Source organism: Microcebus murinus, chromosome 27 (assembly GCF_040939455.1).
Source record: "Microcebus murinus isolate Inina chromosome 27, M.murinus_Inina_mat1.0, whole genome shotgun sequence".
Classification (NCBI taxonomy): Eukaryota; Metazoa; Chordata; class Mammalia; order Primates; family Cheirogaleidae; genus Microcebus; species Microcebus murinus.
In genome coordinates this window covers 3,405,590-3,431,063 of record NC_134130.1, presented here as the reverse complement: position 1 = coordinate 3,431,063, position 25,474 = coordinate 3,405,590, and the positions used below count along the sequence as shown (strand labels likewise).

At 49.7% G+C, this 25,474-nt stretch overlaps 1 protein-coding gene across 2 annotated transcripts in view; it reads right to left on the bottom strand.

The window, feature by feature from the left end:
- The window catches only part of INSR (insulin receptor), a 115,413-nt gene that overhangs the window by 19,987 nt on the left and 69,952 nt on the right, over positions 1-25,474 (bottom strand). The window contains exons 3-11 of one of the 2 annotated variants that reach the window (XM_075998132.1): positions 24,181-24,502; positions 18,360-18,508; positions 16,963-17,107; positions 15,137-15,351; positions 13,313-13,439; positions 12,611-12,861; positions 10,933-11,100; positions 6,396-6,597; positions 3,908-3,943 (exon numbers count right to left, since the gene is read on the bottom strand). In XM_075998132.1, coding sequence (XP_075854247.1) covers positions 3,908-3,943; positions 6,396-6,597; positions 10,933-11,100; positions 12,611-12,861; positions 13,313-13,439; positions 15,137-15,351; positions 16,963-17,107; positions 18,360-18,508; positions 24,181-24,502 — 1,615 coding nt within the window. The remainder of the gene's footprint in view (positions 1-3,907; positions 3,944-6,395; positions 6,598-10,932; positions 11,101-12,610; positions 12,862-13,312; positions 13,440-15,136; positions 15,352-16,962; positions 17,108-18,359; positions 18,509-24,180; positions 24,503-25,474) is intronic. The other variant, XM_075998133.1, reaches the window with a different exon arrangement.

Genomic DNA, 25,474 nt, shown 5'->3' with positions numbered 1-25,474 from the left:
ATAACCCACTTTGCTCACTTGTTATATTGATGTATTAGTTAAATATTTTCCTTACAACCTAATGGCTTAAGTAGGACAGGATTTCAGCTTTTTTTTTTCTATTTTTTTTTTTTTTTTTTTTTTGAGACAGAGTCTCACTTTGTTGCCCAGGCTAGAGTGAGTGCCGTGGCGTCAGCCTAGCTCACAGCAACCTCAAACTCCTGGGCTCGAGTGATCCTCCTGCCTCAGCCTCCCGGGTAGCTGGGACTACAGGCATGCGCCACCATGCCCGGCTAATTTTTTTTATATATATATATATCAGTTGGCCAATTAATTTCTTTCTATTTATAGTAGAGACGGGGTCTTGCTCTTGCTCAGGCTGGTTTTGAACTCCTGACCTTGAGCAATCCGCCCGCCTCGGCCTCCCAAGAGCTAGGATTACAGGCGTGAGCCACAGCGCCCGGCCTCTATTTCTTTTTTAACGTTAGGGTTTTTCCCCTGCTCAATGACAAAGTAGCATGTGCTTCTTGTGGAAAACTTGGAAAATATTTCATCGCTGTAAAATATTCCATTTATTGCATGAGCTGGCATGCAGTCAGCCTTCTCCTATTTTTTTTTTAAATATGGCATTCTTAATTTTGTTTGCTGTTATAAATATTGCTTTGATCATTTGTCTGATTGCCTTATTAAGTTCCCCAGAGTGGATTTCAAGAAGAAGATATCACTCGGTTCAAGGAGCGAGAGAACCCTTTAAGCTTCTTAATACAGAAGCTAGTCTTCAACAGACTAGAAAAAAAGGTTAGCAATTTTTTCCTGTAAAAGGCTAGATAGTATATATTTGGGGTTTTGGAGGCCACACAACCTGAGTCATAACTACTCAACTCTGCCATTGTAGCTTAAAGCAGCCATAGAGAATACATAGACAAATGAGTGTGGTTGCATTCTCATAAATGTTCATTTACAAGAACAGGCAGCTGGCCCATGGGCCATAGTTTGCCTACCCTTGCACTAGACCATCTACAAATATCAATGACTTGCCACATTCCATTCTTCACAATTCTAATTTGTTTCACGTCTTGTTGCATTGGCTAGTTGCCCAGAGAAACGTTAATTAGTAATGATGAGATCAGGCATCCTTGTTTTGTTCCTAACTCTAAGAATGATGTTAGCTTGGCTGTTGGCTTAATCTAGGGACTATTTATCTTGTGGAAGAAGTATTCTATTCCTACTTTTATAAGAGGCCTCTTTTTCCTTCCTTTCTCTAAGTTATGTTTCATTAACATTATTTGCATTAACGATATTATTTTCTTTATTGCGCCTCTTAATGAAGTAGATGATATTATCAAATCTTCTGACCTTAAACCATCCTTGCATTTTGGACATAAACAATGTTGCTTGTGTAGTGTTTTATCTGGAACACTTGAATCTAAAGTCACATATTAGCTTGGCCTATTTTTCTTTTTTCAGTGTAGTATCTTTGTCAGGTACTACTAAGGGTGTTATGTTAGTTTCATAAAATGAACTGGGATGATTTTTATAGACTTCTAAACCCTGGAACAGTTTCTATATTACAGTAAATAGTGGCTCTTTCAGGGCATGAAGGAACTCATCTACAAAATTCTCTCAGCCTGAAGACTTTATCAAGTAAATTAACTGATACGTATCTTTTTCCAACGTCTTGACACTGCATAATTTTTCTGTTTCTTTTTGAATCAGTTTAGCTCTGATTTTATATTATCTTCTCTTCTTCCAGTTTTTTTCCCCCCCTTAGGTTACATTTACCAAAGGCTTGGCTATTATCAATTTTCCTCTCCCTCTCGAGCACTTTTATATTTTGACATTTTAAAGTTTTTTCTTAGTTTATGAATCCATTTAAATCTACTAATTTTCATCAAAGCCCAGCTTTGGCAGCATTCTACAAGTTAAGGTATGTGATAGTCACATTTCACATTTTCATCATTCTCCAAATGGAAACTTCAATAGGAAGTTTCCATTTCTTCTTTGACCTAATAGATATTGAAATGATTGACTTTTTAACCACCAAGAAGTAGAGTTTTCTGTTCAAACTTCTGAAGTTTAACTTTTTGTTTTTATTATTGGATTGACATCAGAAAATTTGTGGTCAGAAAACAAATTCTACTTTGGGGGGAGGTAGTTAATAATATTTTCTTTGTGATTTTTGTTTGTTTGTTTTAAAAGGCCAACAACCTTCTTGGGTGGAAAAGAAAACATCTCCACCACTTAATTCTCAAGCTAAAGATATATCCATACAGCAGACTTGGGAACATTTTTGTACAGGCATAAAGGGTCTTGCAATAAAAGTAACCAAGACAATGGGTGCCTCATAAATCGCCCCAGAGAAATTGGTAACTGAACGACCAGAGACACAAAACAGCCTCATCAAATAGGCCAAATAGTTATAGATACCCAAATAATTATATCCCCAAAGACCCTAAAGTGGTAATGAAAGACCCTTAGGACAGGGTCTTTCCTGCCAACTGAGGCTTCCACTCCCTACATAGGAAGCCTTTTTTTTGAGACAGTCTGGCTCTGTTGCCCGGGTTAGAGTGCCCTGGCATCATCACAGCTCACTGCAACCTCCAACTCCTGGGAACTCGAACTACAGGCATGCGCCACCATGCCAGGGTATTTTTTTTTTTTCCATTTTTAGTTGCCCAGCTAGTTTCTTTCTATTTTTAGTAGAGACAGAGTCTCTATTTTGTTGAGGCTGGTCTCGAACTCCTGACCTCCAGTGATCCTCCCGCCTTAGCCTCCCAGAGTGCTAGGATTACAGGCATCAGCCACCGCGCCCGGCCCATAGGCAGCACTTCATTACCCAACAATCCCACACTAGACTGGCTACATCTGTCCCCACCCCCCCAGGAGGACAATTGGCACAGAGATAGTTTTGGCTTATCACTACTTTTGGGGGCAGGTGTGACACTGGCATCGGGTGAGTGGAGGCCAGTTTGTGCTGCCTAACATCCTACAGGGCACAGGATGGTCTCCAGCCTTGAGAAGGATCCATCCCCAAATTATCCGAAGGACTGAGATTGAGAAATCCCCGCTTTGGACCAAGGACCACACATTTCCAGCCCTTTCTCTGGCTACAGATTATATTCCCAACGGCCACCAGAGGGCAGCTCCGGCCACACAGGTGCCTGGGGATAGATTAATAAATAAATAAACGCTCTGTTCACAAGTGTCCCCAACCTCTCCTTTCTAATCTCACCTCCAGTTCTTCCCAAGAGCCCACCACGATCCGTCCCATCCCCTGGCCTTTCCCCCAAGTCCTTCCCCTGCTTCCTCTGTGGTCCAGGGGTGGGGGGGTCCCCCGGCCTCTTCGTTCTGTAAGGTGCAAGTTGCAGGCGGCTGTCCCTGACTCCTCAGTGAATTCGGCGGAGGGACTTGGAGTCCCTCTTTGCTTTAGGCCGCGCCTCCCTGCATTAAAGAACGTTCTGCTTCCGGGTCAACCTTCCCCTGTGGAGTAGGAGGAGACGCTGGGGTGGGGACACCCCTTGTGTCGCGGGGCTCAGACTCCTGGGTGCACGTCCGCCTGGCGTGTGTGTGTGTGTGTGTGTGTGTGTGTGCAGGACGCGTGGTGGACCGATGTTCGGGGACGTGGACTGCGCGCAGTGACTGCGGCAAACCGGAGACAGTATGGAGGTGCCCCGGAAGTACTCCTATGAGTCTATGTTTTAGGAAGAGGGTGTTAGTTTAGATTTCACCCCCGCCCCCAATTCACGCCCAGATCCCATTTCAGAGCGAAAGGCGTTCAATTTGTGGATTTATGAAGCATCTGCTCCCCGGCGCAGAGGCCCGCCGCATGCAGTGAGCCGCAGAAACCCCCGGGTGTCCGAGGCGCGTGGCGTGCCCTCCGCCCCGCCAGGCCGAGCTGCCCCCGGGGGCCGCCCGCGGGAAGTCCTACCTAGGGTCCTCAGCGCCAGTGCCTGGAGAGGTTTTTCTGTGAAAAGAAAACCAACCGCTTTGAGGACACACACAACTTCGTTGGGCAGACTGCCTGACCCCTGGAGGCCACGTTCTGTCTGTGCAAGAGGGCCCTGCCTTTGACCGTGAACTACACCTTCCCCTGTTCCAGCCAAAGGAGGGGAGAAAAACTGGAGAAAGTCATTTCCCAGTGACTTACCTGCTGGGGTTCCCCTGGGATGTCAAACTTGACTGCTTTTTTTTTTTTTTTTTAGACAGTGGCTTGCTTGGTTGCCCAGGCTGGAGTGCAGTGGCATCATCACAGCTCACTGCAGCCTCCAACTCCTGGGTTCAAGCGATCCTCCCGCCTTGGCTCCCCCAAGTAGCTGGGACTACAGGCACGTGCCACCACACCTGGCTGATTTTTCTATTTTTTGCAGAGGTGGGGTCTTGCTCTATTGCCCAGGCTGGTCTCAAACTCCTGGCCTCAGGTGATCCTCCTGCCCGGACCTCCCAAAGTTCTGGGATTACAGGCGTGAGCCACTGCACTCGCCTTTAATTTCACTACCTTGAGACAACACGGACTAACTCAGCCATTCCCCCAAGTCCGGCAGCATTTTGTTTTTAAAACGGGTAAAACAGTAACCGCCTTGACACCTGGGCTGTACCACTGAATGCTCCTTTGGACTCAGGGTCACAGGGGGAAAATGCAAGCAAGAAAGAAAAAACCAAAGGGAACATGACATACTGATGGTTCTGGGATAAAGTCTACTCAGACGCGTAGCGTTGGGGGATGTTTGAACAGACACATTTTAGAACCCTGCTCTGTCTGCGGTTTCCATCCATTTCTGGGCCGCCACCCACCCAAGTTCTAGGGGAAGGCAGACAAAGGCGATGTGGGGGAGGGGCCCAGCTACGGGCACACTGATACATACTCAAAGTCCTGGGGCCACTTGGCAATTCCTGAAGTATTTTGGGGTGTCATGACTGGGGTGGGGTGTGGAAGAGGAACTATGGGCATCAAATGGGGCAAGTCCGGGGCCACCACTCAGTACCCTACGCTGCCTAGACGCCCCGCCCCAGAGAACGATCTGGTTCCAAATGTGGACAGTGTCGAGGTTGAAGATCTCTGTGTGACTCGTTTAATCTCACAGCCCTAAAAGACAGCAATGCTTATTATGGCCATTTTACAGATGGGGAAACTGAGGCACAGGGAGCGGTGAAGTGACCGCCCCATGCACGCTGGTACACAAGACAGCAGGGACCCCAGGTGGTCAGTCTCGAGAGCCCCCCGGCCGGGATCTACTCTGCTCTTCTGCCTCTTGGGCACTAAAGCAGAGAAATGTGCATGGGAAGAACCCGTCCACCCTGTATTCGTAAATGTCTCTTCCTGTTTTTAGCACTAATTAGTCTTAAAAAAAATAGTGGTGCATGGTCATGGGGATGTGCAAAGTGTCTTTGCTTTCAGGAAAGGTAAAGATAGATGAATAAGTCTAGAGTGGTCAGGCATGGTGGTTCACGCTTGTCATCCCAGCACTTTGGGAAGCTGAGGCAGGAGGATCGCTTGAGGCCAGGAGTTCGAGACCAGACTGGGCAATATAGCAAGATCCCATCTCTAAACAAAAAAAAAATTTTTTTTCATTAGCCAGACGTGGTGGTTACACTTGTAGTCTGAGCTATTCAGGAGGCTGAGGCAGGAGGATGGCTTGAGCCCAGGAGTTGGAGGCTGCAGTGAGCTGTGATGACGCCACTGCACTCCAGCCTGCACGACAGAGTGAGACCCTGTCTCTAAAAAATAATAAAAAATAAAGTCTAGAGCCACTTTTACTGCTGATGCTCTCAGTAAATCAGATGTACTGATCAAGACCCTTCACTCACTAAAGGAAATCCAATATATTTAAATAAGAGATGTCTCTGGGTTTTAGATGATGCTGTGGAAAGTTCCAGAAGGATGAGAAGGTTACACAAATAAAAAAAAAAAGAGAAAATACGGTGAGTTTAAGACCCAGCGATAAATCAAGCACAGGGTGCCAGAAAGGCATGTCTCAGGACTGGCCTCAATAACCAGATAGCGTTTGTTTCGGAACTCGGAGACCCGGTTCAGGAGAGATGAGAAAGACAAATGTTGAGTTTTGCAAACTTTACTCCCTTTTTTGTGTGTGTGTTCCTGTTTTAGCACAAATTAGTCTTAAAAAAAAAAAACAGTGGTGCGTGGTCGTGGGGCTGTGCCTTTTACCTAAGTGTCTTTGCTTTCAGGAAAGGTAAAGATAGATGAACCTTCGCAGTTCCTGCTAAGGTTCCCGTGAAAATCGCAAGACCTCTTCCTCCTCCCCGGCGCGGCCTCTGATCGGAGGCTCGGCCTCCGCCCGCCGTCCCCTGGGCGCTGGGTCACCCTCCGGCCTCTGCCCCGGCCCTTCCACGATGACCCCCGACCCCAAGCCGACGGGTGCGCTCCCGCTCGGAGAGCCCGGCGCCGCGTGAGCCCTGACCTGGGAACGAAGACCACGTTGTGCAGGTAATCCTCGAACGTCTTCCGGAACGAGGACTCCTCCAGCTCCTTGAGGATCTGCGAGTCCGTCTTGGGGCAGGTGCAGCACTCGCCCGCCGCGTCCTCGTACTCGCTCTGGTTGTGCTTCTGCGCGTCGTCGGACTCGAACGGGGGCGACCAGGTCCGCGAAGGCAGCTTCAGCCCTAGAGGCAGGCGGAGAGAAGGGGGTGCACGTCCTTGTTGGCAACGCACGCGCCCACGGGGGGGGGGGGGGCGACAAGGAGCCTTCTCGGAGGGGCCGGGCTGACGCAGAGCCTGGGGCCGAGTTCCACTCGCAATTCTAAGCGGTCCCTGCGCCGATCCCGAAAGGAAACTCGATTAGTGAGTGGTTTTCGCCCAGCAGCAAGTTTGTTCCCCTTCCTGCCACCTGCCAGGGACACTGGGCAACATCTGGACACATGTGTGGCTGCCAGGACTGGCCAGGGCTGCTCTTAGAAGACCAGAGACCCCACTCAACACTCTGCAGCGCACAGCACGGCCCGTGCCCCGGAGAATGACCCCACCCCGGATGATGACAACAGGGCAGAAACACTCTGAACTAGAGACATGGGAGGAGAGGGAAGAAGAAATGTATCAAATATGCACAGAAAATGGAATATAAAAATTGAAGAAAAAAAAAAGAGAGAGAGAGAGAGGAAAAAGAAAAAGAATGCCACCACCTTTGCAAGGTTAGCGGTTCTGAAAATACAAAACTCCTGAGGCCAGATCCAGGGGGGCTCTGGTGACCCACACATGGGGTGAGCCCAGCCACGCCTCTTGCAGGACCTGACTCTTCACGGGCAAAGCCCACGACAGCCCCCTCCAATTCACCCCCACCTGCCGCCAGCCCTCGGGGGTGGGGGGTGGGAGGGGGCTGGCGTCTGCTGGCATTGTCTACCAAGCAAAAGAAATGCCATTTTCCCCTCCCGTCAATCCCTTGGCTGTAGACAATCAGCAATAAGCGAACGTGTCAAGTACCGTGGAGTGCATAGTAAGCACCCACTCGGAAGCCCAAGTTACTTATCCGGCTTTCAAAGCCTACAAGGGACTTCAGAAAACGCTTCTGACATTTGTTCCTAGAGTGATCTGGCTGGGCTAACTCTGAGAGGAGCTAGTTGCAACGCTACACATGGAAGAAAAATGCAGGGCTGCCTTAGGAAGGGGGGCTCTGGACGGGTTTCCTAGAGAGAAAGATGTTCGGTAAGGCAGAGAAGTATCACGCCGCGTCCTCTTTCTAGAATGCGCTGTGTGAAACACGGGGAGCCCGTGGCTTTTCTGAGACCCTGATGGCAGAGCGTGATGACGTTGAGGTCCCTGCGGTGGTCGGATGCGCAGAGACAGGAAGTAGAGTGGGGTGGGGGGGGCGCCAGGGGGCTGGGGAGGGGGTGGGGTGTTTCCTGGGGGCTAGGTTTCAGTTTGGGAAGGAGAGAAGGTTCTGGAAGTGGAGGGTGCACAGAGCGTGAATGCGCTTCATGCCACGGGTCAGCACGTGTTAAAATAATAAATTTTATGGGACGTGTATTTTACCACAATTTGAAACACACACACACACACAATCTATCTATCTATCTATCTATCTATCTATCTATCTATCTATCTATCTATCTCTCTCTCTCTCTCTATATATATATATATATATATATATATATATCAGGTTACTGATCACGACCAGTAGTCACATCTTATTACTATCCCTAGTGTGTGATTCTTTCTTTATTGTGGTAAAATACACACCCCGTAAAATTTATTATTTTAACCATTTCCGAGTGTGCGTTCTATGGCACAAAGCATGCTCCCAGTGCTGTGCCGAGACTGTCAGCACCCTCCGTCTCCAGAACTTTCTCGTCTTCCCAAACCGAAGCTCTGTCCCCATGAAACACTCCCTGCCCGCCCCCTCCCCAGCCCCCCGGCACCCTGCTTCCTGGCTCTGTGGATCTGACACCTCCAGGGGACCTCCTGGGAGTGGGAGTGGAGCCACGCAGTGTTTGTCCTTAGTAAGTTTACTTTTAATTACATAAACTCTGTGATCCTTGCAAAGAAAACCATGTTTAAGCAGCCCGGGGGTAATGAGAGATTTAGGCTTTCAGAGTAAAAAGGAATGGAAAGCTTCGACTGAAGTCGCCGGTGGCTGCGCTGGCTGGCTGGCGGGTGGCTTTGGTTTCTCTGAGGCGGGGCCAGAGCTTGCAGCAGAGCCCGCAGCCTGGACTCGCCCCGGAGTTATATAAAGCCGCGGAGGAGATAAATCACATTTGCAATCCGGGTCTGATGTCACAGGCACACATATAGCACCTGATCTTAGAGCTGGGACGGCTCCCGGAGACGGTCTGGCCTCCCGCCCCTTCTCCCAAAAAGGAGGTCGATGGTGACTTGGTCGGGGACTCGGCCAAAACCCTACAGCAGGTCAGGGGCCGAGCCAAGAGCAGACCTTGGGCTCTGGGCCCCCGCCCGGCCGGTGACGCCCCCTGGCCTTCTCCTCCAAGGTCATGGGCTAAGGATATTATCACTAACTGAAAATATCTCGAAAAAGGGAAATCAAGACAAACAAACCTAAACTAAAGGGAAAAATAGTGACTGTGGCTTCTCTGGTTGGGTGGGTGGAGGAGGGGAGTTTGTTGTGTCTTTTTTGTTTGTTTGTTTGAGACAGCGTCTCACTCTGTCGCCCAGGCCGGAGTGCAGTGGCGTCATGGCAGCTCACTGCAGCCTCCAGCTCCTGGGCTCAAGCCATCCTCTAATCTCAGCCTCCTGAATAGCTGGGACTGCAGGTGCACCCCACTACCCTCCGCTATTTATTTTACTTTTTGTAGAGATGGGATCTTGCTCTGTTGCCCAGGCTGGTCTCGAACCCTTGGCCTCAAGTGATCCTCCTGTCACGGCCTCCCAAAGTACTGGGATTACAGGCATGAGCCAACCTCACCCAGCCCCCTAATTGTTTTGTTTTGCTTTGTTTTTAAAAACCCTGCTTTGGCCAGGTGTGGTGGCTCACGCCTGAAATCCTAGCACTCTGGGAGGCCGAGGCGGGCGGATTGCTCAAGGTCAGGAGTTCGAAACCAGCCTGAGCAAGAGTGAGACCCCATCTGTACTAAAAATAGAAAGAAATTAGCTGGACAACTAAAAATATATAGAAAAAATTAGCCAGGCATGGTGACACATGCCTGTAGTCGCAGCTACTCGGGAGGCTGAGGCAGAAGGATCGTTTGAGCCCAGGAGTTTGAGGTTGCTGTGAGCTAGGCTGACGTCACGGCACTTTAGCCCGGGGAGCAGAGAGAGACTCTGTCTCAAAGAAAAAAAAAAAAGCAACAAAACAAAACAAACAAACAAAAAAATCCCTGTTTTAAAAAAACTTTAATGTATACACACTAGTTTGGGACTTCAACTATTTTTCCATTTTCCTTCAGGTGGATGGAAGCCCATTACATAAACAAGATTAAGACTTTAAAAAAATTGTCATTAGTATAAAATTTTAATTGAAAGTTCAGAAGGGGGCGAGGGGATGATCGCTCCTTGCTGCCTCCAACCCTAAGAACTAAAGGGTCTCAGTAGGGCCACAGTCCTTCCCCAACTCCGTCTGTAACCCCTCAACACAACAGGTTGTGTCTCTAGCTCTGCACAGAAGAGTCTTTGGTGGGTTCACACAGCTGCATCCCGGTTGGTGTGAGCAGGGAACGAGGAGGAGGAGGCTGAAGAAAGGGAGAGGAGGAGGAAGGAAACGGAAGAGGAGAAAATTCCAGAGGGAAATGGTGGCAAGATATAAGAAATTAGGAAATATCTGGCTTGGACATGCACCTTTGGAGTGTGTGCTTGTGTGGCGGCTTTTAAAAATGTGTGTGTCCTGCACTCGAATGTTTATAGCAGCACAGTTCACAATCGCAAAGCTGTGGGAACAACCCAAGTGCCCATCGATTCATGAGTGGATTAATAAATGTGGCATATGTATACCATGGAGTTCTATTCAGCTTTAAGAAACAATGGTGATCTAGCACCTCTTGTATACTCCTGGATACAGCTGGAACCCATTCTACTAGGTGAAGTATCTCAAGAATGGAAAAACCAGCACCACGTGTACTCACCAGCAAACTGGTACTAACGGATCAACACCCAAGTGGACATATAGGAGTAACATCTATCGGGTGTCGGGAGGGTGGGAGGGGGGAGGAGGGGATGGGTGGATACAACCACAACGAGTGACATGTGCAACGTTTGGGGGATGGACACGCTTGAAGCTCTTACTCGAGGGGGGGAGGGGGCATGGGCAATATATGTAACCTTAACACTTGTACCCCCATAATACACTAAAAAAAAAGTGTGTGTGTGTGTGTGTGTGTGTTTGTATGAGACGGAATGGAGAGTGTGTGCGCACGTTTGCATAGACACTGGGACCTGGGAAGGGAGAGTCGCCTGCCCAGAATCGGAGCAAAGTGGACCCACCGCGCATGTGAACCCCGCGGGTCCCGGCACAGCCCCTCCCCCCCACCCCCCACCCCCTGCCCCGCCCCGCTCACCTTTGAGGCAATAATCCAACTCGAACAGCTCGCTGTCTTCTGCCTGCCTCTCCCAGAAAACCAGGTAGTGCGTGATGTTGCCGTTGGGGTCCGAGGGCGGCTTCCACTTCAGAAGGATCTGGGACGAGGAATTAGAAACGGAGATCGGGTCCAGGGGGACGGACGGGTCTGCAAAGGACGAAGGGGACAGGGCCACCATGAGGGAGAGTCGGGTGGGCGTGAGAAGGGAGGGCACACACTCACACACGCACACGGACACACACACACACACGTTGGAAGAAATCACGGAGATGTTCACTGCAGTGTTATTTAACACCGTGGGAAACCGGGACAAGACGCAGGGGACGGTCACCCAGTCGGGGCGTGGGGTTCCAAATCTCCGTCCATTTGCACCATTCATTCACCCGTGTTTAGGCCACACACACTGAGCCCCCACGAGGCGCCGAGCTCTCTCCACTCCCGGCACCGGAGATGATACTGGGGGAAGAGAAGACAGCGGGAAGAGACCCGTAAACGCACGTTTCCTGATTAACGTGTGCCCCGCCGGGAACCCGGTCACAGGCTGTGTCATGAAGCCACTGGATCGTGTCAGCGTGCTTGGCATCTGACATTCCCCCCAAAATGCACCGTCTTTGGGTGCCGCAAAACCTGCCCCTCCAGACAGGAGGCGGCTGAGGGAGCTGGGGAGGGCGCGGAGGTACAAAGACCTGGAGGCTGGAAGTTTCTGGAAGCTGTACTATTATCTTCTGGTGCTGCTAAGAGGGCACCAGGTGAAGGAGGTAAGGCCGATTCGTAAAGTTTAGGCTCGGTCCTGCAAGACAGGGTTTCTCACCCTCAACACTCTTGACGTTCGGGGCTGGACAATTCTTTGTCATGGGAAGGGGGGTGTCCTGTGCCCCCCCATAAAGGCCAGGAGTCCCGTCTCCCCAGCCGTGACCAAAAATGTCCCTGGTCATTGCCAACTCCACTCCCCATTTGAGAACTACTGCTGTGGGAGGAAGACTTAGGTTTTATAAAAATATAACTAAATTGCTATGAAACACTCCAGCCCCCCAAAAAGATAGTGACACTAAGTGGGAAGACGGAAGACGAGTAGAGATGAAACTAAAACGGCCAAAGGTTGACACTGGGTGGGGCTGCATGGGTTTGTTCTTTCTATGTTGTGAAATATCTGAAAATTCTTCTATGACAGGATGAAAAATATATACATTCCCCCCAAGTGCCTTATTGGGAACTTCCTTGTCTTCTGAAAATATAAGCCTCAATACTCAGCTAATTTTTTGTGTGTTTTTTGTTTTTTGGGTTTTTTTTTTAAGAGTCTCACTCTGTCACCCTGGGCTAGAGTGCAGTGGGCATCATCATAGCTCACTGCAGCCTCCAACTCCTGGGCTCGAGCGATCCTCCTGTCTCAGCCTCCCGAGTCACTGGGACTACAGGCACAAGCCACCACACCTGGCTAATTTTTCTATTTTTGGTACAGATGAGGTCTCACTGTTGCTCAGGCTGGTCTCGAACTCCTGACCTCCAGTGATCCTCGAGCCTCGGCCTCCCAGAGTGCTGGGATTACAGGCGTGAGCCACTGTGCGTGGCCCCAATACCCAGCTCCTTTAAAAGCCAATAACCATGCAACGAAGCCTTTCTTACAACTTGAAAATTCAAAGTCATAAGACACACTCACTGGTGGCATTCGTCTGGACATAAATGATGTCGCTCTTGGCCCCGTAGGTCCGGCGTTCATCTGAGAAGGTGACCAAGGTCTTGACAAAGATGGCATACTGAGTCCAGGGCTTGAGACCACGCATCAGCCAGCCAGGGTGGTTCTGCGACTTGGGGTCATTGGACCTCAGGGGCGGGTCAACGTCCACCACCGTCCAGCTGTTGGAGCCACACGCATCCTGCCCGTCGAACTCTGTCACGTTCTGATAAGGGCTTTCAAGACACAGCAGGGGACAGTGGTTACCCTTAAGTGCCTATCACCCAGAGCACTGTGCGGTCGGCCCCGGGGAACTTACATCCTATTTTTGAGACAAGGTCTCACTCTGTCACCCAGGCCGGAGTGCAGCGGCATCATCAGAGCTCACTACAGCCTCCAACTCCTGGGCTCGGATGATCCTCCCACCTCAGCCTCCCAAGGAGCTGGGACTACAGGTGTATGCCACCACGCCCCACCTCGTTTCAGGCATTTAGCAAAAGGGGACGTCACTGCCTGTGCACGCCATCAACGGGCAAGATCGTAAAAAGGAGCCCATGGTGGGTATGAAAGTAGGAGCAGGAAGGAGACAGAAAGGAGCCCCAGGGATGAAGGCGCAGGTGCAGCAAGCGCCGCGCCATCCTGCCATCGTCTCTACACCATTTCCCATCCCTTCCCTCCTCTACTTACGCCTCTTTGTAGAACAGCATGAAGCCCAGGAGGTCTCGGAAGTCGGGGGGCCAGTACGGCTCCCATTTCAGCAAGATCTTGTCAAAAGATGTCCGAATGTAAGAAAATTTAAGTAATTCATTTTCACCTAGAAAAGTTAAAAAAAAAAAAAAAAAAAAAGACCCAGGCACCATCAGTATGGAGTAGTCAGTTTCAGGCCAAAGCACGTGCTCCCGTACTTCCTTCAGGGGCTGCAGGGAGGGAGAGATCGGTCTGCTCTTCCTTTCATGGGTCTGGTCTTTCTGAGTGTGCAGGAGCCAGCCGTGCACCTTGGCCGTGCACACGCAAGCCAGTTACCCTGCCAGGGACTCAGCCGAGTCACAGCAGTCTGTGCCCACACGACAGAACCAAGTCTGAGCTCGCACCACACGCCACTCTCTGAATAAAGTCGCCTTCCTTGCCCCCACACCTTCTCTCTGGACGTGGTGGCTGTCATGCACACAGGGGTAGGAGCCCGGACTCACAGTCACAGCGAGGACAACTGGCTAAGAGTTACCAGAAGGGACTTGCAAGAGTCATGTTCTTCCCGATACAACCGTGTCTTGCACGGGGACTTATGTGCAAGGCTCATACGGCAGAGGATGCAACCCCAGCGCAGGTAAACCCAGGCCGCACGCGTTTAGACAGCTTAGAGAGACACATGGGAATCATTGCTTCTGCCTAGGATGCAAACCCTCTCCGAAACTATACACCCAACCTCGCTCTCTCCTTGCACTACATTTTGCCACGAGGAACTCACCCCTCCCGGAAGGAAGGGTGTCACCGAAGCCCCCCTGGAAGCTCGCTGCCCAGGATGTGTTGGGGGAGTGCAGTCTGCAGACAGTCAGTCTCCCGCTGCACAAACCGCAGGACCTGCTACAGCTTTCAAGCCAGAGCCTGGCTTTCCTTGGACGGCCCCCAACCATGACTGAGCTTGGAGGGGGCGCCTGCCTGTTCTTACCCAATTCAGGACAACTGTTGCCTTGAGCTCCCTCTGGGCTTGGCCAAGATGCTCATGGATGCAATGCTGTCCTGTCCTCTTTCCTTCCCCCTCTCTGTTCATAGAGGTCAGACCCACACTTATCAGGTGGCTCTCCCCCTCTTTTCTAGCGCTTTACCCTCAATATATATATTTTTTAAGACAGAGTCTCGCTCTGTCGCCCAGGCTAGAGTGCAGTGTTGTCATGATAGCTCAATGCAGCCTCCAACTCCTGGGCTCAAGCGATCCACCTGCCTCAGCCTCCTAAGTAGTAGCTGGAATCACAGGCACACGCCACTACACCTGGCTAATTTTTCTATTTTTAGTAGAGACGGGGTCTCACTGTTGCTTAGGCTGGTCTCGAACCCCTGACTTCAAGCGATCCTCCTGCCTCGGCCTCCCAGAGTGCTGGGATTACAGGCGTGAGCCAAGGCACCGGGCCCTCGATACACTTTTTTTGCATTTCTACCTCCGACTTGGCATTTGCTCTCCCGAAGACACAGGCTGACACAGACATTTACTCAACTTTGAAGCCCTTGGCCTCAGCGCTGAGCCTGAAGCATCTACAAGGAGGCGTCATTCATTCACTCATCCATTCATGTCATGTTCACGTGGCATCCTCTGCTATCAGGCACTGTATTTGGTGCCACAAACACAGCCATGAGATGTTTCGAAACCTGTCCTCAATACGAAAGCCTATCACGCAACGAGTCATCGTATCTCACTAGGGGGCAGTGAGGTGCCCCTGGGGGCCAGCGGGGCGGATGAAGGAGGGTGGTTATGTTTTCTGGTGCCCAAACCGGGAGCCCCGGGGCGGGACCACTTACAGGACGCCTGGTCCCCGTTGGTCTTCAGGGCGATGTCATTCCTCTCCTGGCGCCCTTTGGTTCCTGAGACTTCTTCCATCTTGTGAATTTCTGACAAACAGAGTTTGGGATTATAGTGGAAGAAGAGTTTGCCCTGAGTGATGGTGAGGTTGTGTTTGCTCCAGTCCCAGAGCTGCCTTAAGTTCTGGTTGTCCAAAGCGTAGAAGGAGTAGCTCCTGCGGAAACAGACACACACACACACACACCCCTGAGCATCCAACCGCTGGTCCCCTCCAACTCCAAGATGGTAAGGACATGCCTGGAGTCAGTCTTGTCCCAGGCTACATGCCCAGACCTAACCACTTGCTTGGTGTACACTCAATAAATATTTGTTGAATGGAGATGATGGGAAGTTGGGGAAGTTTTCATGGCTGGGGAAGTGAGCCTAGTGTTGAAGGGCAGTGGTAAGACTGTGATGGATTGGGAAACGGGTTTTTGCAGAAGGGAATGACTAAAGACACAGAGGCACCTGAGCCGAGCCCAACGGAAGAGCAAAGTAACCTGCTTCGGTTGACAGGTGACAGGAAGTAGTTAGAGAACTGCAATGGACCACACCCTCCAGTGTACTGCATGCCAGACCAAGACCAGGAACGAGCACTCCTCCTTGGTAGGCAGAAGGAAGTCACTGAAGGTTTTATGTCAGCTCAGTGACTTGGTTAGACCTGTGCTTTAGAAGAATCAGTGAGCCACCAGCACATAACGAATGGGAAAAGGGAAGAATCTAGACCTGTGTTGTTCAACACAGAAGCCACTAGCCATGTATCACGCGGCTACAAAGCACCCTTTGTCTCTTGCTCTATTTCCCGCCTGTTCTGCAGCTGTGAGGGCGGGGGTGAGGCAGCCATCTTGCGACCATGCAGAGCAACAAGTCGGCAAGAACCTGGGTCTTTTTTTTTTTTTGAGACAGAGTCTTGCTTTGTTGCCCAGGCTAGAGTGAGTGCCGTGGCATCAGCCTAGCTCACAGCAACCTCAAACTCCTGGGCTCAAATGATCCTCCTGCCTCAGCCTCCCGAGTAGCTGGGACTACAGGCATGCACCACCATGCCCGGCTAATTTTTTCTATATATATTAGTTGGCCAATTAATTAATTTCTATTTATAGTAGAGACAGGGTCTCACTCTTGCTGAGGCTGGTTTCGAACTCCTGACCTCAAGCAATCCACCCGCCTCGGCCTCCCAGAGTGCTAGGATTACAGGCATGAGCCACCGTGCCCGGCCTAAACCTGGGTCTTGGACAGTGTCGCCAAATGGCCTTCCTCAGACTTTTTGCCCACAAGGTATCATGACTTCCGTCTGCGCCCAGCTCAGCTAGTCTGCGTTTCTGCGGTTTTACCGACTGAAACAGAGTCAGTGGGACCTGGAGAGGAAGGGATCCAGGGAATGAGGAGAGACAACGGAAAGAAGGAGGGAAGCTCCATTTCACACGTGCCACATGCCCCTCGCCCCTCACGACGCAGCCCCGATGGCAGGACGCCCCACTGAGCAAATTCCAGCCGGGACCCTCAGAGGTTGGGCACAAAATTTGGGCTGTTCCCTCCTTGGTTTCTCAAGAATGACCACAGCACAGCTCTTATGGGTTTCTTTTTTTTTTTTGGCTGGATAGACCATTAAGCGCACATTCCAACACAGTTCGTCTCTCTCCCAAGGTTTTGCCGGGAACTTTCTCCTAATGATGTTTTTTTTGTTGTTTGTTAAAAAGAAAAAAAATATAACAAAACCCAAGTTTTTCTAATTCGCAAACTTCCTATGTAGCCCTTGGGCCCCACACACAGAACTGGGCTCACGTACCCCATTTCCAAGGTCTCTCCTCGAATCAGATGCAACTTCCGGAAGAAGGAAAGCGACACCAATGCGTAGGAGCGACGGATTTTTAGATACCCTGAAATTTCTTCAATGAGGCCGAGGTTGGCTTCTAGTTCAGCTGCTAGGTTGTCTAAGGAAAGGAGAGAACATGCAGTGAGTTCCTACAGGAATATTTTATTCTTCCCGTCATTTTCCGTGGTGAGGACGTGACCTCTATAGACTGTGGACGATTTCAACATACTCTGCTCAAAACCCTTCGTGCTGAGAACACAATCTGAGCTCTTTACCACTCTTTAAACACGCCAAGCAGACACCTGCCTCAGGACCTTTGCACTGGCTGCCTCGTTTGCCCAGAATATTATTCCTCCGTATATTTCCTTGGCTTATTCCATCACTATCTCAAACCAGCCTTCCCCACGCACAGAAACATCTCTAAAACAGCAACCCCTTTTGTTCTGTGTTGCAGAGGTTGGGCAACTGCAGCCCAGTGGCCACATCCCACTTGTTTTGTCAATAAAGTTTTATTGGAATGGAGCCACACCCCTTGGCTGACACTTGTCTATGGCCGTTTTCATACGACAACAGCAGAGCCAATTAGTTACGACGGAGATTGTCCAGCCTGCAAAGCTGAATCTATTCCTTCCATGACCCATTACAGAAAAACGTTGCTGCTTTCCCCTCCCCCCATTCCTCCGATGAGCTTTTTCTACCTTACGTCATGCATTGATTTGGGGTTTTTTGCAAGATCCATCATGGAGAGGACTTTGCCTTGTTCACTGAGAGTATTCAATAAATGTTTACCAAATAAATAAACAAAGGAACGCCTTTTTTGCCTGAGTTGGTATTTCCAGAAACATGGTCTGCAGACCTGCTATGGGCATGTTGCCTGATCGTTAAAAATGCCGGCCAAGTGTGTGGTGGCTCATGCCTGCGATCCCAGCAGTTTGGGAGGCTGAGGCGGGAGATCGCTTGAGGCCAGGAGTTGGAGGTCAGCCTGGGAAACACGGTGAGACCCTCTCTGTCTCTAGCAAAAAAAATTAAAAACTTAGCCAGGCGTGGTGGTGTGCACCTGTAGTCCCAGCTACTCAGAGGCTGAGGCAAGAGGATCGCTTAAGCCCAGGAGTTGGAGGCTGCAGTGAGCTGTGATGACACCATGGCACTCAAGCAGCCTGGGTGACAGAGTGACATCCTATCTCACAAAAAAAAAAAAAAAACAACAAAAAAAGTGCAGATTGCTAATGCCCCCTAATTCCCACTTGGAAAATGAGAGTCAGTACCAATGGGAGAGCCGCTGAGTGATGGGCTAGAGCCTGGGCTGAGGTCACAGCTCACGGGGACACGGCACCTGGCAGGACGCCCTCCCCCCAACCCAGAGCACTCACTGCCCCCTCGGATGTTGATGATAAGACTCCCGTTGACCACGGTGCATCCTCGGAGCTCCTGCGCGGATGTCACCGAGTCGATGGTCTTCTCGCCTTCCAGAATGTGGCAGACCTTGGGACAGGGGCCCAGGCACGGTGTGCACACCAAGCTGAGGACGAGCAAAGACAGAGAGAGACGGTGAGGGGTCAGGGCACACAGGGGCCCTCCCCCCGAGGCAGACAGCACACGACGTCACTACGTGGGGTCCCAAGTGACGGATTTGTGCTGCTATCCTGACTGAGCAAGGGTTTCCCGGCCTCAGCACTGTTGACATTCGGGGCCACATAATTCCCCGCTGGGGGGTGGGGGTAGGAGGTGGGTCATCCTGTGCATTGCGGGATGCTGAGCCCAATTCCCAGGCTCCACCCATTAGATGCCAGTGGCACCCCTTCTCCCAAGCTGTGACAACCCGAAATGTCCCTGGACATGGCCGCGAGCCCCTGGGGAGGGAAGGCAGAAAAGCAACCACAGAGAAGAGCCCAACTCGAGAGACCGACTTACGCTGTCACTCCACGGTGCAGGTCCTCACACCGCACCCCGAAGTGACAGGACAAGACGCCTGCTGTACCCCAAGGTGAGGGGACCCACACCGCACCCCACGGGGACAGGACCACGGTCTGCCCTGTGCATTACACCGAAGCGATGGGACCCGCACTGTTACCACGGCGATGGGAATTGTGCCGTGACATTGAGACGGCGAGCCCGACATGGGACTCACACCACGGATGCCAAAGTGGCCGAATGGACGCTGCTAGCTCGATGTGGCGGATTTAGCCCTCTGCCCCAAGGAGACAGGACGTTTGTCGTTCTGAGCGGGCTTTGCTGCAACGTGACCCCACATTTGACAGGCAGGTGGCCTGGGCAGCTTTTGGCTTTGCTCGCGTACAGCCTGATGTCCTCAAATTCACAACAACCTCCTGTGAATTTGGGAGCCAGCGCTCCCCCACGTGGGTCCCTGAGGTCAGTTCTCAGCTGGCAGAGCCCTTCTAGGCCCAGCCGGGGCACAGGATCCAAGCCACACTGAGCGGCATCTTCTATCCCTTTCTGAGGGTTCGGAGGCAGCTACGCAACCCAAGTCAGTGCAATGAGGGTTTTGTGTGACAATCTCCTAGAAGGAGAAATTGTCTTCCTTCCAGAGTATATGGGAGAGTGTTGCCATCTTGCTGGCATGGGGTGAGGGTGAGGGGTGAGGGGGAACCTGCCTGAGACTAAAACCAACAGAGAAGCAAAATAAAGCCAAAGGATGGAAAGAGACCAATCATGCACATTACAAGAGCTCCTGGATACAGCCATACCTGAAGCAGTCCCCTCAACTTTTTGGTTGTGGGCACCACTAAACTCCTTTAATCTTACTTAAGCCAGTTTGAGTTGGGGTTCTGCCACATGAAACCACAAGATTCCCAACTGTGACAGTCTTGGTTTCCTCATCTGCAAAATGGAGATAATGACACTACCAAGCTCACAGGTTGTGACCAAGACTGATGACACGCACCACATAAAGCACATAGAAAACAAATGCTATTCCTTGCTATGACCATTTTTATGAGTGGTGTCGCTGTTGCTACTGTTGTCATTTGCATACACCCCCATGTATCCAATTCTTCAGAATGATTTTTTGGAATCACAGTACAGTAAAGAATGCATCTGGTCTTTATCCCAGTTCTTGGCATAAAGCTTCCAAAACCCTCCGAAATTTCTGAGAGAGAGGCATGCCTATGTTAGGAGTGATAGGAATGTTGAGGTGACTTGTGGTGGGCCCTCAGACACTTTAGGATGGGAGTTGATCACCAGAAAGTCCAACCATGGGATGACAGGATTGGGGCTGCCAGCCACCTGACCCCCAGGGAGGGGATGGGGGCTGGCTGGGGCAATCGCATGGCCAATGACTCAAACAATCATGCCTAAAGAAGGAGACCCCAATAAAAACGTTGCACACTGAAGCTCAGTGGTGTGCAACCTCTCCTCTCCTCTCCTCTCCTCTCCTCTCCTCTCCTCTCCTCTCCTCTCCTCTCCTCTCCTCTCCTCTCCTTCCCCACTGGCTAACACATCGCATGCCCAAGGGTGATATACCCTGATTCCACAGGGACAGAATATGGAAGCTCGGTGTCTAGGGCTCTCCCAGACCTTACCCTATGTGTATCTTGCATAATAAAACTATAACTATAACTATGGCAGGTTTATTGCAGCTCTGTGAGTCGTTCTAGTTAATTATCAAACCCAAAGGGTTTTGCGGGAACCCCCAAATCTATAGCCAGTGGGTCGGAAGTGGCCAGGGAATCCCCGGAGTGCAGCTGGTGTCCGAAGTTCGGCAAGTCTTTTGGGGCCTGAGCCTTGAACTCTCAGAGTTTAAAGCCGGCTCCAGGTGGTTATTGTCAGAATGGTGCTGCACCCCACACAGTTAGGGGCAGAACAGCTGGGGGTGGAAACGAAAGAGGGACCAAATGTTTGGGTTCTTTTATTGGCTCAGCACTTATGTGGCAGGTGACAATCTAAGGCAGGGGTTGGCAAACCACAGCCCATGGGCCAAATCCAGCTGGCCACCTGTTTTTTTTGTTTTTTTTTTTTTTTTGCAAATAATGTTATATTGGAACACGACCACATCCACTGGTTACTGTATCACCTAAGCTGGGTTTCACACTACAAAGGCAGAGTGGAGTAGCTGTAACAGAGACCATATGGCCTTCAGAGCTGGAAATATTTACTCTCTGGCCCTTTGCCAGCTCCTGTTGTCAGTTGCAGGTACACACTCGTGAACAAAACAGATAATCTACTTTCCCAGTGAGAAATCAGAAATGGCCACAAGTTTTTTTTTTTGCAGCTTCTATTACCAAAAAGGGAGTTCATTTCTCCACCTGCTGGAGCTAGGGTTGGCCATATAACTCATTTTGGCCAATGGGATATTAGCCAATGCGATGCAAGTTGAGGCTTAACAAGCATTTTTGCACATTGAGGACTGCCCTTCCTGGCTGCTGGGATGAGAGATCTCATGAGAGAGGCCTAGCTGGCCGTCTAAGGCATGAGAGGTTATCCTAAACTATCAGCCATAGCTAAGCCAGCCCTGACCAGACAAACCACCAGTCAATCCACAAAATCATCAAAACTCATGAATGTGTGTTTTAAGCCACTAAGCACTGGGGTGATTCTGTTACACAGCAGGAGCTAACTGATACACTTGGGAAGCTTATAATCTGGTTGGGGTGAATACATAAGGTGACAATAAAAATATCAGCTAGGCCAGGTGAGGTGGCTCACACCTGTAATCCTAGCACTCTGGGAGGCTGAGGCAGGAGGATTGCCTGAGTTCAGGAGCTCGAGACCAGCCTAGACAACAAAGCAAGACCCCATCTCTACGAAAAATTTAAAAATGAGCTGGACTTCATGATGTGCACCTGTAGTCCTAGCTATTTGGGAGGCTGAGGCAGGAGGATCACTTGAGCTCAGGAGTTGGAGGCTGCAGTGAGCTATGATGATGCCACTGCACTCCAGCCTGGGCAACAGAGTTTCAAAAAAAAAAAAAAAACAACAAAAAAACCAAAAAAACCCTGGGAGGGGCAGGTAATGTGTTCTGTTCTTTGTGTTAAAGGAGATAGCTCAGCCATCCCAGGCCTGGCACCAGCCTCCCAATGGGGGAGGTCACAGGCTTTGTCTTAGGCCAAGATGGAACGATTAGAATCATTAGAGTCATTATTAACACAGTAGCCTAGAACTGAGGGCCCTCCCTTTCAAAGCTCTCTATTTCTGCTTATGTTCAGGAAATTTGGATTTCGAGATGAGAGTCTACCGTTTTTCCTCCTTTGCTGGCAAAGTAATAAACTTCTCTTTCCTCCTCCTCAAACCACTTGTTCTCATTCTTCTGATGATCTGGCTGCAGGGACAGGTGCCGAGCTTTTGGCCATAAGAGGAAGGCAAGAAAAGAGTCAAAGATTTTGGAGATTTCCCCCTCCTTCCCAATGGACCCCTCACACTCATCAAAAATTCAGCATTCACCCCAAATATCTGGTCCTCCACTTCCCAGGAAAGGACACCCCACCGTTCTCATCGGTTACCCTGGGACGCCGGGAGACAGACGACAGACAGCGGGACCTTTTAATGAAGCCACATGGGTTCCCAGAACTCTGCCCTGAAAACAGCAAGAACTGTGTCCCAGATAAGCAACCGGAATGGAAGAAAACATATCTGGCCTTATTTGATATCAAACCACATTAGCAAAATGCGACAGGACTATACAGTCTTTCAGAAGACAAAAGAAGAAAGCCTTGGAAGCAAAAATTTTACATTATTTAAAAAAAACCTACAAAGTAAAACACTGCCATGATACGTCATTGCTAGCATCTCCCACTTTGTTTTTTCTTCCTTTTAATAAAGGTCCCAGGCATCAAAAGGTGTGCTGGTGATTCCTTAGGGTTTTTTTTTTGTTTTGTTTTGTTGTTGCTGTTGTTGTTCTAGGGTCGATTATACCATAAGCAAGAATATCAAAGGAGGTTATGATATTTCTCAGGCCTTTGTCAGGACAAGGGGAAAATGGCCTTTCATTTAAGGCCAATATCTTTCAAACAAACATCTCACCGGGAGACCATAATACTCACTCTTTATTTCAAATGTGGGGAGGGGGGAAGGAGAAATGAATCAAAAGGAATATGATCATTTTCCTAACCTTACTAATAAACTGGTGCCACTCCCCCTTCAAAAAAAAAAAATTTCTGTCTGGCGTGCAAAGGTGATTTTATAGAGGATTATTTGGGGCCAACAAAGCCACTTGATAGGTTTTTATCAAAAACAAGTAAAACAAAACATATTGTACTTACAGATTGCACAAACATGAGAAGAGAACCTCCTAAGAACTGAAATTAAAGATTGTTTTTCCTTCCCACCCAGGGAAATATAATTTCCCACCAGAACATGCTCGCTTGGCTAATTCTCAAGTCTGAAGAGGAAGATTTTTTACGTAAGCAGGTCAGCTCAAGGCTGACCTCTGCGTGTGTCTGTTTCTGATTTGTTTTTGTGTTGTTTTGCGGTGTGTTTTTTTTTTCTTTTTCTTTTTTCTTTTAACCTCAACACAAAAAGCAGGAAACAGATTTTTTAGACTCGGTTACGGCCCCGAGACACCAAAATAGCTCATCTAAGAAGCTGACAACATGAACAAAAAGTCTGCGATGTGCGTAGGAAACCTGACTCATCGCCAAAGAGAGAAAGCTCTGCTATTTCTCACCCAGATGGTGGGAAATGGTTTGACTGCACTACCCTTCAGAGAACAGCAAAGCCCTGGAAATTATGTAGCAGAGTGTCTCTTCCTCCTTGAGTCACTATGTTCCGGGCTAATCTGGGCACACCACCCAGCTATAGATCGGGGAAGACGTGAAAAACCTCAGCTACATTCTTGTTATAAGGATGCAGCTACATCACTGAGGACAGGCCACAAGGACGATTTCAGGGGAAACCAATGACTTCTTTTATGGTTTTTTTTTTTTTTTTTTTTTTTTTGTTTTTGTTGTTGTTGTTCTGAAGCTGAGCAGGGAAAGCTTAGCACTGGTGTACAAGATGTCAGAAATATTTACTATCTAACCCTGTAGAGAAAAAGGTTATTGACCCCTGCTCCAGAGCCCAGGACCAAAACAAGGGGCAAAAATAGCATCTGAGACCAGCAACCTCACTCATAGCCAATTAACTCTGTTTTTGCACACAGTTTTAACAGGCAACATTGCCATCACCAACCCCACATTCGCCCTCCTCTTTGCTGCCTCCCTGCCCACCCCCCTCACAAGACCCACACCCAGGACTCACTTGCTGGAATTCATCGTGTATCCAGAGGGGCACTCCGGAATGCACTTGTTGTTGTGAATGACATACTGGTGGCAGCCCTGCCTCCGCGAGTTCTTGCATTTGTTGTGCAGGTCCTGGCAGAAGCTGAAGTTCACACAGCGCCAGTCCTGGAAGTGGTAGTAGGGGGGTGGGCAGGTCTCCACGCACCTGCCCTCCAGGTAGAAGTTGCGGCAGGCCACACACTTGGTGGGGTCGTCGGGCTCGGAACAGTTGCCCAGGCACTCGCTGTGACAGCAAAGGCCTTCGGCGGTGCAGCCGTGTGACTTACAGATGGTTGGGCAAACTGGAGAGAGAAAGAAAACATAGCTGTTGATGGCTTTGCCCGATTCCTGTCTGCACATGCAACACTTCTGGATGAGGGAGAAGAAGCCAGGCAAAATAATGACGATAACAGGTGCACTTTTACATCGCTTTGCACGCGCCATACACATCTATTAACTCATTTAAGTCCCTAAACCAGTGGTGTGTTCCTAAACATTTTAGCAACTGCCGGAAGGAGGGTGACAGAGAGGCCCTGACTTGTATAGCATTTGCCAATTTCCACGGTGCAAATTCTCCTGCCCTGGTCCATTTCAGTCTCCCAACATGAAGTCACTAAACACAGAGCTGGCAAGAGATACACAGTAGCACCCCACTAAATAGTGTTTCCAACAGTGGATACAATTGTATCTACAACAGATGGAAAAGTAGTATCTAGCCTCAAGAGCACAAATAGTAGGAAAAAATGTAGCAAGTGGTGAGTTTTGTGGATTTATTACCTTTGTAACATAATTCGTTTCATGGCAGTTTGTATCATTCAATTTTTAAGAGTATTTTTGTGTTTAACAAGTAGCTTGCAAATTTCCTGAAAATTTCACAATCGGTTCCTACCAGCCTGCTCCCCAACTGTAAAGGAGGTATGTTGTCATCTCCGTTTTTTTTGTTTTTTTTTTCATTTTACAAATGGAGAAACCAAGGCACAGGGAGGTTATGTAAGTTGCCCCAAAGCCATCCATTGCCTCAACAGGTACTGGCTTGCACTAGTCGAGATTCCGCAGCCACTGTGGGAAGAAAAGGTGGCCGCAGACCCTGCCTTTGGGAGAATAGAGTCTAACGCAGGAGGCATGCTCGTCATTTAAACACGGAAACATGTAATTGCACGAGCACTTTGCCGAGGTGTAAGGGGAGGTGACATTCCTGCTGCAGCGTGAAGGATGAAAAGTAGATAAGGAAGGGGAAGGAAGGAGAAGGCTCTCCAAGTGAGGGCACCACCAGT